The sequence below is a fragment of the Bos taurus genome, chromosome 18, assembly GCF_002263795.3.
Source record: "Bos taurus isolate L1 Dominette 01449 registration number 42190680 breed Hereford chromosome 18, ARS-UCD2.0, whole genome shotgun sequence".
In the NCBI taxonomy this organism is placed as follows: domain Eukaryota; kingdom Metazoa; phylum Chordata; class Mammalia; order Artiodactyla; family Bovidae; genus Bos; species Bos taurus.
This window is the reverse complement of record NC_037345.1, coordinates 55409773-55426081: the sequence shown is the minus strand read 5'-3', so window position 1 is coordinate 55426081 and position 16309 is coordinate 55409773. Positions and strand designations below refer to the sequence as shown.

General features: G+C 51.2%; 1 protein-coding gene and 1 long non-coding RNA gene across 2 annotated transcripts; one reads left to right on the top strand and one right to left on the bottom strand.

The window, feature by feature from the left end:
- Nucleotides 1-1061: 1061 nt before the first annotated feature.
- BCAT2 (branched chain amino acid transaminase 2) lies at nt 1062-15074 on the top strand. Its single transcript, NM_001013593.2, is given in 11 exon segments — nt 1062-1092; nt 4575-4649; nt 4970-5173; nt 9194-9304; nt 9401-9520; nt 9668-9831; nt 12210-12352; nt 12517-12602; nt 12783-12923; nt 13023-13097; nt 13889-15074. Coding segments are annotated over 11 exon segments (1182 nt in total). The 5' UTR covers nt 1062-1068; the 3' UTR covers nt 13928-15074.
- LOC101903281 (uncharacterized) lies at nt 1086-4243 on the bottom strand. Its single transcript, XR_009491448.1, has 3 exons — nt 4209-4243; nt 3372-3488; nt 1086-1678 (listed from the first exon to the last, which is right to left on the bottom strand). It is a non-coding gene; the product is annotated as an uncharacterized lncRNA (long non-coding RNA).
- Nucleotides 15075-16309: the final 1235 nt, after the last annotated feature.

Sequence of the window (16309 nt, the reverse complement as noted above, 5' to 3'; positions counted from 1 at the left end):
TCGGGGCACGATATAGGGAACACTGAAACAGGTTTGAATTGCTAGCGATTAGAGAGATCCTGAGGGGCTGTAGGGCTTCCCAAGTTGCTCAGTGGGTAAATAATCCGCCTGCAATGCAGGAGAAGCGGGTTCGATCCCTGCTGAGTCGAGAAGGAGGAGAGTATGGCAACCCACTCCAGTATTCTTGCCAGGAAAATCCCATGGACACAGTCGGACACAAATGAAGCAACTGAGCACGCACGCACTCAGCAGGGACTGTAATCGACTGTCTGCCTCTGGGGGTCATGAAACTGGGGCGACAATCTTGAAGGGGCGTAACCAGAGAATCCTGCCTAGAGGCTGCTCACTGAAGCTCATTGATGAACTGGCTGCTGCTGCTGCTGCTAAGTCGCTTCAGTCGTGTCCGACTCTATGCGACCCCAGAGACGGCAGCCCACCAGGAACTGAACAATTTCAGGCGTCCCTGATGAAAAGGGCTGGAAGGAGGCATGGTGAACTCTTGTGTGTTTATCTCTTTAAAAAGTTACCAAGAGTACACGTATATCTTCTGGTTGGAAAGGAAACCTATATTCAAACAGGGAAGTATCCGGACAGAGTCAAGCTCTCCCTTCATCCCTATCTGCCGCCCTCTTCAGAGTCCTTTCCCTTCAAAAGTGTATTTTTACATAACATCTGCGCCCACCGACCTTAATTGCGTGGTTTTTCACCAAGAATCGCGATATGTGAAGATTTCTGCTCCCCACCCCTCCCTTCTTTTCCCTTTAGCTCTCCACCACGGTACTGTACCTATTAAAATGCATTTCTGAAAACCGCTGAATGCACACTCCAGCGTCGGGGCTGGAAGGAAGATGTGTTTCAAGTTACTCCCTTCTGCTCGCGGGGTCTAGCGCATGCGCTCTGCGGTAGGGCCCTGCTCCCCGCGGGCGCCCTGCAACTGGGAAGGCCAGGCCCGCCTGGGGTGCTAGGCTGACAAACCATCCCACTGGAGGGGGCGTGAGCGGGGCGGGGCCGGAACGTCTTTATCCCGGGCCGCGCCCTGGGCGGGCACAGATACCAACCACACAGACCATGGCTACAGCGGCATTGAGGCAGGTGGGTTCGCGGCCCAGTGCCGGGGTCTGGGGAGCTCTTAGGGGAGGCGCACTTCCGGGACCACTCGCCGGTGGCCCATCCGGTGGGGCGCAGGTACTCCCGCACTCAGGTTCCGCTGCAGGGAGCCAAGGAGGAGGGGGCCCCTTAGAAAGGAGCACGAGGCTTTAATGGGGATGAAGGGAGAGAAGTAATCGGTGGGAAGGGGGACCTAGATGGGACTTCTAGGGATGGATATATGGAAGAGGAGACGGCAATGGGAGAAGCATGGGACTGGGGTGACGGGATGGATTAGGAGAGAAGGGAGACTTTGGGGGCGCCAGAATAAGATTCCCAGACCCTCTAGGTGTGGGAGCAGGATGGAGGCAGAGTTCAGTTTCAGGTCTGGACTGGGACTAGGACCCAAGGCCCTATTTTTTTGGCACTAAAGATAGAGGTAGAATGTTGTGCCCGGAAACCCCTTATCTGAAACTCTGCGCCAGGGTTGAAAATGAGTTAATACCTCATTGTCAGCGACAGAGATTCTCCTGCTGTGAGTGGGACCCTCCATTCTTACTGATACATGTCAACAGGCAGAGCTTCGGAGAGCCTGTGATTTGAGAGAACAGGGTTTCTCAGTGAGGAAGGAAACAATAACAACTCGAAGAAGGGATTCTTTATAACCCTTGACAGCTGCAGCTTAACGTTGGGAAAAATGGTTCCTGTTAACTTTGTACCTGACTTTATATGGGACTCTTAGCTTGATGGATAGCAGGACAGATGTTTCCTTTCTGAGTTGAGACGGAGACCAGCCTGGGCTGTGTCTGGGACAATCTTGACTTTACGATGACACTCCTGGGCCGTGGTGGTAGGACAGCCTTGGGCTGTGAGTGCTGGGGTCAGTGGAGATTCCATCATATTATAGAGCTCTGCTCTGTGCATACGCCACCCCAACTCCAACTATTTCTCATTTCCTAATTCAGCCCCAGAGCTTTTTATAACTCTATGTCCCTAAAGCTCAGGGATTATCTGAGATCTCCTTGGGGCCCAATCCCCCAATGGTTTGGGGTATCAGGTGGTGGAGCACCTTCCCTGAGGGGAGGTGAGACCCCTGCCCCCAGAAAAATATCCTGGGAGGGTGAAGGCAGCTTCTCCCAGTGTGACAGTGTCTCTATGGCCAGTACAGATTTATAATCTCCTGGAAACAGTGCCTGGCACCTTTTCTCTGCCTTGTGGGTGTGTTTTCCTGCTCCTCTCTGTCTCTCCTGGATATCTCTGTCTCCAAGCATTGCTGAGGTAGTTTCTCTCCAGGTGTTGGCATCACTCTGTCTCTGCTAGTCTCTCCTCATTTCCCTAGGCCTCCCTTTCACTTTGTGCTGTCCCCCGACATTGGGTCTTGATCTATTACTCTCCTTTCTCTTGTTCTCTCTCTCTTACGGCTTCAATTCATCTTGCCTTCAGTATTTTTTTTTTCTTGATTTCTCCAGGCTTTACCATGCCTGAATTTCCCTCCCTCGTGTGTCTTGTCTCAGTCTCTATATATATGGTGGTTGTGGTTTAGTCACTAAGTTGTGTCAAACTCTTGCAACCCCATGGACTGTAGCCAGCCAGGCTTCTCTGTTCAAGGGATGTCCCAGGCAAGAATACTGGAGTGGGTTGCCATTTCCTCCTCCAGGGGATTTCCCCCTCTCTCTGTATGAAAGTGAAAGTGTTAGTTGCTCAATCCTGTCTGATTCTTTTTAACCCCCTGGACTGTAGCCCTCCAGGCTCCTCTGTCCATGGGATTCTCCAGGCAAGAATACTGGAGTGGGTTGCCATTCCCTTCTCCTGGGGATCTTCTCGACTCAGGGATTGAGCCCAGGTCTCCTGTATTGATAGGCAGATTCTTTATTGCTGAGCCCCTCTATGATCATATCTAATTTTACTTCTCTTGGCCTTGGATTCCTGTTCCTTAATGTCCATGTCTTTTACTTCCTTGTCTCTTATTTTTTCTCATTCTTCTTCTCTACTTTTTTCCTTTCTGCCTTCCTCTGAGGGCTGCTTTCCTGTCCACCTGCTGCCTGCCTCCGCCCTGCCAGTTGGTGTTATCTCTATGCCGGGGGTGTCTTGTCCCCCTCCTGGCCAGTAACCTGGCCCTGGCTTGGTCAAGCCAGAGAGCGCCACCTAGAGGCCATCCCAGGACCCACACTCCAATCATCCCAGTAGCCCTCCAGTGCTCATAACATCCAGGACCACTCCTCAGACTTCATGGCCTAGACTTTAGGACATTCCAAACCCACAGCCCCCGTCTCACCATGACTCACCTACTGACCAGTGACTTCGGCCATTCACATCTGTTCTGGGTTCCCTCAGCTCACAGGGCAGGAGCAGGCTAGGCTGTTCTGTCTGCCAAACCTCATCACAGCTGCCTTCCCACTGGGCTGAGGAAAGAGGTATCTCGAGGTCAGAGACTGTGGGGGAGAGGCCATCCTGCTAGACGCAGACAGACCTTCTCTCCCCCGCTGGCCTCGGGCCGGACCACAGGGGAAGCGTTCATCTGAGCAGTGTCTCTCGATGACTGGGGTGGTCCCCGAGTGTATGTGGCTGCCCCTCAGTTCCCTACAGCCCTGGGAACCATAGGGAATTGGAATTGCTGGTGTCCAGGGTGTGGGACTCGGAGAAGGCAATGGCACCCCACTCCAGTACTCTTGCCTGGAAAATCCCATGGACGGACGAGCCTGGAAGGCTGCAGTCCATGGGGTCGCTGAGGGTCGGACATGACTGACTTTTCACTTTCATACATTCGAGTGTTCTTGCCTGGAGAATCCCAGGGACGGGGGAGCCTGGTGGGCTGCCGTCTATGGGGTCACACAGAGTCGGACACGACTGAAGTGACTTAGCAGCAGCAGTAGCAGGGTGTGGGACTGGGGCCTCAAGTAAGCTGAGCCCAGTTGATCTAATACCCCAAAGGGAAGGACTTGCAATTCTGGGTCTGAGGGCAGAGGGGGCTGGGGGTCTGGATCCTGAGGTGGGGGCCTGGAATCCAGGGTCTGTAATAGGAAGGGCTGGGGCCCTGGGCCCTGGGGGAGCATGACCTATGGGCCCTCCACTTTTCTAACTCTTTTCAGGATTTGAGTTCCCCCGGGGAGGCCTTCACTTACCTGCACACCTTCCCTTGTCGTCCTCTGTCTGATCTGGGCTCAGGCAGGGCTGGGGCCAAAGTTCCCTGGGGTAGGAGGTGCCTGTATTTGACTTTGCCCCAGCTTGGAGGAAGGGATGGGAGCCGATTCAGCTCTTTATTGAGATGGCCCTTGTGGGGGCAGGGAGCAGACTTGGCCTCCTTGGGGATCTCCTGCTCCATGCTGATCAGGGCAGGGGAAGGGACCTGGCCTGGAAGCACTGGGCCTGGGACAGAGCATGCCCGAGAACATCCCCAGTGCAGACTGTGGAAAAGATGGGTGCCAGGACCCCCTGCGCTCTCTGTCTCCTGGTCTCATCACCTTTCTTACTTCTGTCCCCACCCTCAGATTTGGATCCCCAGATTTCTCCCTGTTCCTTGGTTTCTGTGTGGTTCCAGAAGATATGCCTCATCCAGCTTCAAGGTGACAGTGGGGATTAGGGTTTGGATCTCAAGGAAGAGGGGCTGGGGGCCTGGACCAGTGGGTCTGAGGGAGGCAAGGGCTGGGAGCTAGCTTTAGGCATCTCCAAAAGATCCAGGGTCCGAAGGTGAAGGTGGGTGGCAATGGGTTAGCCTAATTGCTTGCCATCAGGCCGTGGAAAAGAGATGAAACTGCATGTCCCAGGAGCCTCTGGGACTACAGATCCTTCTTCTCTCTGGTTCTCAGCCCCAGGGGTTCCTGGGAGTTGTAGTTTTTCAGATTGGAAGCTGTGGTCAGACTCCAGGATGCCTATCTTTTCTCAGGCTGCTGACCTGCAGCTGGAAATGACACAGGAGCCTCATAAGAAGCCTGACCCCAGCCAGCCTCTGCTGTTCGGGAAGACATTCACCGACCACATGCTGATGGTGGAATGGAATCAGGAGAAGGGCTGGGGCCAGCCCCGAATCCAGCCCTTCCAGAACCTCACGCTGCACCCGGCCTGCTCCGCTCTGCACTACTCCCTGCAGGTGGCAGGGCGACTGCCCTCCCTCCCCTGCCTCTCCCTGCATCTCTTCCATCTTGCTGAGTCTCTTGCTGGGTCTACCTCCCTGGGTTTGCTTTTTGTGTGTTTCTCATTTCCACGCACTCCTCATCCATTTTTCTCAGGCTTGTCATGTTCCAAGTCCCATATTTATTGGGTGATGCCAGGTCCCCAGAGATGAGCAGACCCAGTTCCTTCACTTGAAAACCCCCACACTTTGGTGCTCACCCAGGGGGATCTGGACTCTGATGGAGGCAGCTGAGGTATTGTGGGAGGCCAGAAGAGGAATGCCCACCCTACCTCTGATTCGACCGAAAGTGGGGTCTTTCCTGGCAAAGAGGGGAGCTGAGGCTCTTAGTGGGAGAGGCGACATCAGTATAAAGACACAGTCCAAAGAAGAGCCTGGTATATTTGGGAGGGAAGCGTGGGGTTGGAGGCTACGGGGAGGCTGAGGATGCCATCAGAACCCCAGAGGAGCTGGGACCTTGTCAAGGGCACTGGGAGCTCCGAGGGCTCTGAGCAGGCACAGAGCAGGTAGAGTAAGACCCTTCTCAGGCCATGTAAAGGATGAGCTGAGGTCGGAGCCAGGGGGATCACCAGGAGTGGATGGGGCAGAGAAATTCAGGGATACTAGGGATTGACCGGCTGGGCTAGAGAAGGGCAGGGAGGGCTGAGGACTGTGCCCAGTGGTTTAGCCGGGTGACCATGTAGACCACGGGACCATGCCGATATGGGGACATAGGAAGAGGAGGATTGGCTTTGTGGGACTTGGTGAGGGCCCACGAGGAGAGAGATGCAGGAGACATTTGACCCAGTTTCCAGCTTCAAGCTATGGCTGAAAGCAAAGTCTTTTCCAAAGAAGCTTTACTTGTTGCAAAATTTTGGAGGGACACACTGCAGTTGTAGCTGGTTGGCACTTTGACTGATTTTTGTCCCTTACGGAGTCGTTCTCCAACATTAGGCATGTTCCACCCGCCCCCCCCCCTTTTTTTTCCTCTTTTCTTTTCAGAATTTTGATGGTTTTTCTTCCCACCTACTCTGGACATTTGATTCAAATGGATCAGTTCTGTGCAGAGGAGACCCAGCGTGGGGAACAGATACAAAGGATGGATGGTCAGGACGTGTCTACAGAGCCCCGCCCCCAGGAAGGTGGCTTTTGGAGATCACCATTTATTTGGCTCTCCTTTCAGCCCAGCATGACAGGATGTCCTCCAACAGTACTTTTGGAGGACAAAAGTACTTTTGGGGACCCAGTACTTTTTCTTTAGTAGAGTGAGTGAAGATGAAGGGGTTGAGCATGCAAAAAAACATGTCTTTCATGATAGCTCTTACATAGGGCTCCCCAGGTGGCACAGTGGTAAAGAACCCGCCTGCCAATGCAGGAGACGCAAGAGATGCGGGTTCGATCCCTGGGTTGGGAAGATCCCCTGGAGGAGAAAATGGCAACCCACTCCAGTATTCTTGCCTGGAGAATCCCATGGACAGAGGAGGCTGATGGGCTACAGTCCATGGGATCACAGAGTCGGACAGACCGAGTGACGAACACTTTCATTTTTCCTTCTTTTAATGTAGCCTAGAGATTCTTGGGCAGCCCTTGAAGAGCTTTGTCCTCCTTTTCTGCTGCTGTGTAGTATTCCATCCTAAAAATGCCTCCTTTAGGCAATCACCTGTTGCTGGAGACTTAGGTTGTTTCCAGTCTTGTGCTATTATAAACAGCACTGCAATAAACCAGCAAACACTTCACTTCCCTTAAAAGCAAATGTATCTCTCCTTTCAATTTCTGGAACTGTTGGCTCAAAGGCTGTATGTGCTTGTGATTGCTGACAGATGTTGAGCCATCAATATCTTCTGTGACAGATGTTATGACAGAGCTGTGTCAATTTTCACATTTACCAGCCAGGCCTGTTTTCCCTGTTCCCAGGATGACCCTTGTCAAACTTTTAGATGTCTTGTAAAGTGCTTTTAAAGGTACTAAGTGCTTTTAAAGGTACTTCAAGGTAATTTTAATTTGCCTTTTCCCCCCGATTATGAATGGAGTTGACCATCTTTTCACAATGGAAGAGCCATTTTTAGTTCCTTCCTGTGAACTGTCCATTTTCTTGGCTGATTTTTCTATTAGAGTGGGTTTCTGCATTTATTTGTAGGAGTACTTTGTGTATTAAAGATAAGTCATTTGTGATGTGAGTTCAAAGTTTCTACCCAGTTTGTTTATTTTTATTTTTATGCAGTCTTTTCTTTTTGATTTCTGTGATTTGTCATATTTAGAACACCAGCCCCAATTCAAAATATAAAATGGTCCTTTGTGTTTTCCTTTATTGCTTATAGAAGAAATTTCATTTAAACCTGAAAATTTTCCTGATGTGAGGTATGAGATAGCTGCTGTTGCTGCTGCTAAGTCGCTTCAGTCGTGTCCGATTCTGTGCGACCCCATAGACAGTAGCCCACCAGGCTCCACCGTCCCTGGGATTCTCCAGGAAAGAACACTGGAGTGGGATGCCATTTCCTTCTCCAATGCATGAAAGTGAAAAGTGAAAGTGAAGTCGCTCAGTTGTGTCCGACTCTTATCGACCCCATGGACTGCAGCCTACCAGGCTCCTCTGTCCATGGGATTTTCCAGGCAAGAGTACTGGAGTGGGGTGCCACTGCCTTCTCCGGTATGAGGTAGGGATCCAACTTAATTTTTCCCCCCAGAAATGGATATTTGGTTGTTCAGCACCATTTAACTGAATTGATCATGTTTTGTACAATTTTTACTTAAATACAGTTGGGTTACAACATTGTGGTGGTCTCAGGTATACAGCAAAGTGATTCAGCTATACGATAATCCACTTTCTAGTCTCTTGCATTGTTTGATCTGTCAGTTCATTTGTCAATGTCACTTCAAGTGTTGTAGATTCATAATCTGTTTTCATATGTGATAAGGCAGCTTCCCACTCTTACCTCTTGCCCTTATTTTTACATTTTTTCCCAAAATACTCCAATTATTTTTATTTTGCATTCTTCATTCATTCATTCATTCAGTCAGTCAGTCAACAGAAACCTACTATGCACCAAGAACTTACCTGGGGTTGGTGGGATTAGGAGGGTGGTTCTTTAGTGATTTATGTATTTGTTGATGAACATTTAAATTGCTTCCATATCTTGGTTATTGTGAATAGCACTGCTATGAACACAGGGGTGCAGGCATCTTTTTGAATTAGTTCTGATATATGCCCACAAGTGGGGTTGTTGAATCATACAGCAACTCTATTTTTTTTTGTTTTTTGTTTTTTTTACTGTTGTTGTTTTTACTGTATTCCATAATGGTTGCACCAATTTATATTCCCACCAACAGTGTAGGAGGGGTCCCTTTCTCTACACCCTCTCCAGCATTGGTTATTTGTAGACATTTGAATGATGGCCATATTGACCTATGAAGTGGTACCTCTCTGTAGTTTTGATTTGCATTTTTCTAATAATTAGCGATATTGAGCATCTTTTCCCTATTGGCCATCTGGGTGGACATTGTATGATTTCATCCATGGCTATTAAAGTATTTCTCTAAAACACAAAAAGGCTATTTAAAAAGATAACTTCTGGGAATTCCCTGGTGGTCCAGTGGTTAAGACTTTGAACTCTCACTGCCGAATGACCTAGGTTCAATCCCTAGTCGGGGGACTAAGATCCCACAAAGCATGTGGTGTGGCCAAATAAATAAACAGGTAACTTCCATGTCATCTTCATTCCTGAGAAATGGTCCCAGTAACATGGAAAGGGTTTAAAAAAGCGTGCTCCTTGCTCTGGGTCTCTCTGTTCTGCTTTCTCTGGCTTCTGTCCTTTGCTGTCTCCTCTCCTGGTCTGTCTGGATCTTTGCTCTCTCTCCTCCTCTCTGTGCTCAGTGGGTTAATCTCTTCCCTGCTCACTGTATTTTTCTGTGTCTGTATCCCTGTGTATCAGCCTGTGTTTCTCCCTGGCTGGGTGAGCTGTCTCCCTGAACCCTGACCTCCTGCCCTGCCTGTCTCTGCAGCTCTTTGAAGGCATGAAGGCATTCAAAGGTGGGGACCAGCGCGTGCGCCTCTTCCGACCTTGGCTCAACATGGAACGGATGCTGCGCTCGGCCCTCCGCCTCTGCCTACCGGTGAGGGGCCCCCGGCCGCCCAAGGAGGGTGGGGCAGGGGGCATGGGCGGGGGCCAGGGTCAAGAGGGTACCCTGACTCATCTTCATCCCGCCCAGAGTTTCGACAAAATTGAGTTGCTGGAGTGCATCCGCCGGCTGGTGGAAGTGGACCAGGACTGGGTCCCTGGCAGCATGGGCACTAGCCTCTACGTTCGGCCCGTGTTGATCGGGAACGAGGTGGGCCGGCTCCGGGGGCTGGGGAGCCACACTTGGGGGGCGGGTTGCCTTCCTGAAGGAGAAGGGCCGGGGACCTAGGCTTGGGTCAGGGAAGGGGTTGGGGGCCTGGATTCCTGGGTCCCTGATGTCCCCTTCCGCCCATCACAGCCCTCGCTAGGTGTCGGCCACCCTACTCGAGCCCTCCTGTTCGTCATTCTCAGCCCTGTGGGCGCCTACTTCCCTGGAGATGCCTTGAAACCTGTCTCCCTCCTGGCAGATCCATCATTCATCCGGGCCTGGGTGGGTGGGGTCGGCAACTACAAGCTGGGAGGGTAAGTAGTCCCTTGCCCACCCCAGGGTCTGGTGCACTGGGCGTCAGAGACACAGGGTGTGTCTTTGGATGTCCAGTGGAGAAACTCAGATTGGCCCCCAGGGAAGTCTCTAGAAATGAATTTACACTTAGCTCACTGGTCTCTCCTCCAGGTAGCCTCCCCTGAAAACCCAACCTTCCTCAGCTCCCATAATGCCCAGGGGCTCTGGCATCCACCACCCTGCCTGTGGACTTCCTGTGGATTTATCTGTCTTGCCAAGGGCATCAGCTCAGCAGGGCAAGGAGGGTTAGGATGGGGATAAGGCAGAGGGCGGGCTTAGGATGTATTGGGACAGCAAGTGTGGCCCCAGCTGGGAGTTCATTCAGATCCTTTCAAAACATATCTCGTTGAAGTTTCCTGATGGTCAACGTGAACTTCTCGATGTTCAAGCTGGTTTTAGAAAAGGCAGTGGAACCAGAGATCAAATTGCCAACATCCACTGGATCATGGAAAAAGCAAGAGAGTTCCAGAAAAACATCTATTTCTGCTTTATTGACTATGCCAAAGCCTTTGACTGTGTGGATCACAATAAACTGTGGAAAATTCTGAACAAGATGGGAATACCAGACCACCTGACCTGCCTCTTGAGAAACCTATATGCAGGTCAGGAAGCAACAGAACTGGACATGAAACAACAGGCTGGTTCCAAATAGGAAAAGGAGTACGTCAAGGCTGTATATTGTCACCCTGCTTATTTAACTTATATGCAGAGTACATCATGAGAAACACTGGGCTGGATGAAGCAGAAGCTGGAATCAAGATTGCTGGGAGAAATATCAGTAACTTCAGATATGCAGATGACACCACCCTTATGGCAGAAAGCAAAGAACTAAAGAGCCTCTTGATGAATGGGAAAGAGGAGAGTGAAAAAGTTGGCTTAAAGTTCAACATTCACAAAACTAAGATCATGTCATCTGGTCCCATCACTTCATGGCAAATAGATGGGGAAACAGTGGCAGACTTTATTTTCTTGGGCTCCAAAAACACTGCAGATGGTGATTGCAGCCATGAAATTAAAAGACGCTTGCTCCTTGGCAGGAAAGTTATGACCAGCCTAGATAGCATATTAAAAAGCAGAGACATTACTTTGCCAACAAAGGTCGGTCTAGTCAAGGCTATGGTTTTTCCACTAGTCATGTATGGATGTGAGAGCTGGACTATAAAGAAAGCTGAGTGCTGAAGAATTGATGCTTTTGAACTGTGGTGTTGGAGAAGACTCTTGAGGGTCCCTTGGACTGCAAGGAGATCCAAACAGTCCATCCTAAAGGAGATCAGTCCTGAGTGTTCCTTGGAAGGACTGATGTTGAAGCTGAAACTTCAATTCTTTGGCCACCTGATGCAAAGAGCTGACTCATTTGAAAAGACCCTGATGCTGGGAAAGATTGAAGGCAGGAGAAGAAGGGGAAGACAGAGGATGAAATGGTTGGATGGCATCACCGACTCAATGGACATGAGTTTGAGTAAACTCCGGGAGTTGGTGATGGACACAGAGACCTGGCGTGGTGCAGTCCATGGGGTCGCAAACAGTCAGATACGACTGAGCAACTGAACTGAACTGAACTGAACCCCTATGTTGGGTGAAGCTGGGGACACAGATAAGTCTGATCTGGGCCCTGCCCTCCATAGGCTCCCAGGCTGGTGGGAGCCCGAGTATCCAGGGCAGCACGTGCTCTGATGGAAATGACCAGAACATGGGAAAGTCTTCACAAAGGAGGTCCGATGGGTAGGCTGGAGATGGTTTCCTGAATACAAAAGTGGTGTGTATGTGAGTCGCCCAGTCATGTCTGACTCTTCACGACCCCATGGACTGTGGCTCGCCTGGCTCCTCCATCCGTGGAATTCTCTAGGCAAGAATACTGAAGTGGGTCGATTTCAAATCCTGGGAACACACCAGTGGAGACAGGGGGGAGGGGCAGAGTCACCAAAGTTGTCAGAGAAGAAAAATAAGTCTGGCTTTTGCAAAAGGCTTAACAGGTAGTCCCAGACCAGGCCCAGCCCTGAACACTGGACTGAAGGGCTGGGATCTTGTCCTAGAGGCAGTGGGGAGCCCCGAGAGGCTTGTGAGCAGACGAGGTGCGAGGTCAGCTCTGGGTGAGAGACAGTGAGTGTTAAATCAGGGCAAAACGGGAAAGCATCGAGGTGGCCAGTTGATCGCGAGAGCCCAGAGGAGGCTTGAAACCCAGCCTGGAGGTTCAGTAAGCCTCTCAGAGATGACGTCACAGCTGTTTGTGAATGGGGCGGGAGCAGGATGAGCGCTGGTCTAGAAAGACTCACATCGGGCCACGTCGGGGGAAGGCTGGGGGTCCCTTGACCTGGTCCACCATGTTGCTGTCCGCCAGGAATTACGGGCCCACCGTGTTAGTGCAGCAGGAGGCACAAAAGAAGGGCTGCGAGCAGGTCCTCTGGCTGTATGGGCCTGATCACGAGCTCACGGAGGTGGGCACCATGAACATCTTCGTCTTCTGGACCTATGAGGACGGGGGTGAGCCCACCCATGACCAACCCCAGGCTGGGCGGAAGTGGGCGGGAGCAGAAATTCTTAGTGGCTGCAGGTCTTGGGGCTTGGCTGTGGGTGGGGTGGCTCCTAAGAGGATGGGATGGTGTGAGGTAACACGCCCCCTCCCCCTTCTCTTCCACCTGACCCAGTGCTGGAACTGGTGACCCCCCCACTGGACGGCATCATCCTACCTGGAATAGTCCGACAGAGTCTGCTGGACCTGGCCCGGACCTGGGTGAGGGCATGCTGTCTTCGGGTGGCCAGAATGATGGGGTACTCCTCTGTTGCAGGACTGGAGTATTGGGGGTGGTGGAGGGGACTGGGCACAATGGCATGGCTCTTTTTCACCATCCACACAGAGCGGGGAGCAGAGCAGCCCCCCGGGCTCAGAGGTTATTCGTGTCTCGCCCCGCAGGGTGAATTCCGAGTGGTAGAGCGTAAGATTACCATGAAGGAGTTCCTGCGGGCGCTGAAGGATGGCCGGGTCCGAGAAGTCTTCGGTTCAGGCACTGCTTGCCAGGTCTGCCCCGTGCACCAAATCCTGTACCAAGGCAAGGTGAGGAAGGGCCAGCTTAGAGCGTGAGGAAGGGCCAGCTTGGACCGTCACGGAGAAGAAGGGGGTGGGGGCCCGTTCTTACCACCCTTTCTTCCCCAGCATTTCCACATTCCCACCATGGAAAACGGGCCCCAGCTCATCCTCCGCTTCCACAAGGAACTGAAGGCGATCCAGGTGAGGTGCACCAGCTGGGAGCTGGGCTGGATGCTTGGTTGCCCAAGAGAAGTTCACATCCCACTAGCCTCTGAACTGAGGCTTCCCTTCCCCCACCATAGTCCCACCAGCTGAAAATGGCTCCTTCCATTGGCCTCTGGGCCTCCGATTGAGTTTGCTTTCCTCAAGGCCCTGTGGCCTAGAACACTTCTTGGGACTAAATGGCGCTTCTCTGTGAGCCTCGGGAGCCCTGGCTTGAGAAATTCCCTTCCCATGAGCCTCCGGGACCTGAAGCCAACCTTCTGGCCACTGAGTTCCAAGTCCCAGAGATCCCCAGGAGCCCTGGGCTATTCCGCTGGCTTGAGAATCTTGCTCCTACCAGCCTCTGCACTCTGCCCCGACTCTGTGGCCTAAGAACGTTTCCTATCATAAGCCCCAGGAGGTACTTTCATACGTCTGAACCGAGCTATCTGGCCTTTCCTGGCACTGGAACTGGAGCTCCTTTTCTGTGAGCTTCTGTAAATTCCAGAGTATCTGGACCGAGAACTACACCTCCTGCCTATCCAGGTTTTCTCAGCGGAAGAACTTTTCCCCCGAGCCTTCAGGGCCTTACAAGAACTCCTCTTTGCAGAACTACAACTCCTTTGGGCCTCTGCGCCACCTTTGCCACGTTCGGTGGGCTTCCGGGAAGTGGCCTCATTTCCCGTGAGGCCCTGGGGCGTAACTTTGCCGGCGCTCAGGCTAGGATGCCCCAGGGCCTGCTGGGAGTTGTAGTGTGGTTTCCTCTCACCTCCGCCTGTGTTATTCTATAGTACGGATCAAAAGCCCATGAATGGATGCTCCCGGTGTAATGCTCTGGGCTACGCTGGACCACTCCACGGACCACCGACCTGTAGCATCCAGCCCCTGTTGGACCTTCACCTCCGTACCAATGACTCACCTGAAGTGCAATATGAAGCAAAAGACGGGGGAGCTCGGACGCCTGGATCTCCGGTGCCCCCATGTTACACTCCCAAAGCCATAAGGGCCTGACCCAGGTGTCTTGGACCCTAGCCCCGCCATTCAGGCCTTGGGGACCTGTACTCCCCGCTGCTCCGTGTTGTGGGTCAGGGATACACTTTGACCCCAAATCTGCATCTCCGTTTTCAGGCCAGATCTCCCGGTGCTACAGTTGATTTTTTTTTTTTCCCCCTAGCTGCGATTTTGAAATAAAATGCCAAAGAACAAGACATTAAGTTTCATCTTCAATGAAGCAATTCAGCGGCTCTAGCGTCTTAACCAGGAACCCACATGTTCAACCCATTTCATTTTCAAGGGCCCAGCAATCCAAACCCTCAGAGTCCTGATGGTTTCTCAGATGGGGAGATTTTTCCACTTGTCACAAATTGAGCTTAACATCTTCCCTCCCTAAAAAGGGACCCGCATCCCCATCTTGCAGGACAGCCCCACTGTACACTCCAGTCACTCTGCCAGACCCCTCTGCACTGTACTTCTACCCCCAAAAGCCTCTGAGTCCCCAGCCCTGTCCTCTTTCCCCAGACTCTGTCTTCTTGGCTTCAGCTCAGATCTTGTCTCCTGCCTGGACCCTTGTCCTGGCTTCCAGTTTGACCTGGAAAGGATCTTTCTACACTCAGAGCTGCCCCTGCAGGGCCAGGCACAACTGGCTACAGATCTGGATTCTGGATTCTAACTTTCTTCTGTTATCTGATCAGTGTGTAACTTGGGGTATGCCTGAGCTCTGATCCTGGGGGAGACCCTGTGGGACTAGTGGGTAGACTCCATTTGTGGCCTGTCCAGCAGCCATCAGCTTTGGTACCAGGACTCTGATCTGTTGAGACAGCAGGCAACCATTGCCTCATTGAGAATGAGGCACCCCCCTCATTCTCTTTTTCAATCGTTGTTCAAGGGAAGGCCATGGGCCAAGGGGATACAAGAGGAAATTTGCGTGGAGGCCTCTGGGAAAGCTGTCCTTCCTAAATTAAACATTCCAGAAAGGCTACGTCTGCTTTTCTTTCCTCTGTTTTGGCTTAGTTACAAGTGTGATGCTTGGAGCTGCTGCAGCCATTTCATGGCCAAGAGTGCCAGGCCTACTTTGAATATAACAGAGCACAAAGAAAGATCCTGGCTCCTCCAACTGGGAAGCCTCTGATTTCTGGATTGTTTTGTTTAAAAAAAAAAAAAGAACAAAAAGCCATTTAAGTCACTTTTGTCAGATGGTTTATCTTTTGTTATTTGCAATTGTATTATGTGTGTGTGTGAGAGAGAGAGAGAAACTTACAGTCAAAAACTTCTTTGCTTCCCTGGATCTTCTGTTGGCCAGAGCTGATCACATCAGGAAGAATTCCTGATTCTAGTAGCCAGGTCCCAAATGAAGACTTAGGCCAGATTTTTATCTTAGATTTGAATCCTGAGGGAATGATCAGGAAAGGGTAAGTAGCTGTCGCTTAAAAAAAAAAAACAAAAAAACTCAGAATTATGCTTTATTTGGTGGACAAAACTGAGGACTTAAGCCAAAGACATGGCATCTCATATAGTGAGAGATGCTTCAAAGAAGCAAAGAGTGGGGGAGCCAGGATATATAGGAGTTTTTGCAATGAAGACTAGGTAGTCAAAACATCAAGAGATTACTGTGAAATATGGTGGTCCAGTGGCTAAGACTCTGTGCTCTCAGTGCGGGGGCCCCGGATTCCATCCCTGATCAGGGAACTAGATCCTGCATGCCGCAATGAAGACTGAAAATCCTGTGTGCCGCAACTAAGACCCAGCACAGTCAAATAAATAGATAAAAATAAAATTTTAAAAAACAGATTGTGTGTGTGCTCAGTTATGTCCAACTCTTTGTGACCCCATAGACTGTAGCCCGCCAGGCTCCTCCATCCATGGGATTTCCCAGGCAAGAATACTGGAGTGGGTTGCCGCTTCCTTCTCCAGGGGATCTTCCTGACCCAGGGATTGAACCCAAGTCTCCTGCCTCTCCTGCATTGGCAGGCAGATTCTTTCCTACTGAGCCGACCCACCTGGGAAGCCAAAAACAGAGATAACTGTCAATTAAAGAAAACCAAATACCTAAAGTTAAGGAATTTAGCCCTTTTCTGTGTATGGTAAGATGCAAGAGTCTGCTCCCTGAAATCATTCCTTTGCTATGCTCCTTAGCTATCTAGGGTCAGTGTCTTATTCTTGTCCATCTTTGGTCTCTGAGTGCACTGCTGGGGAGAAGGGCGGCTGTAGCAGCT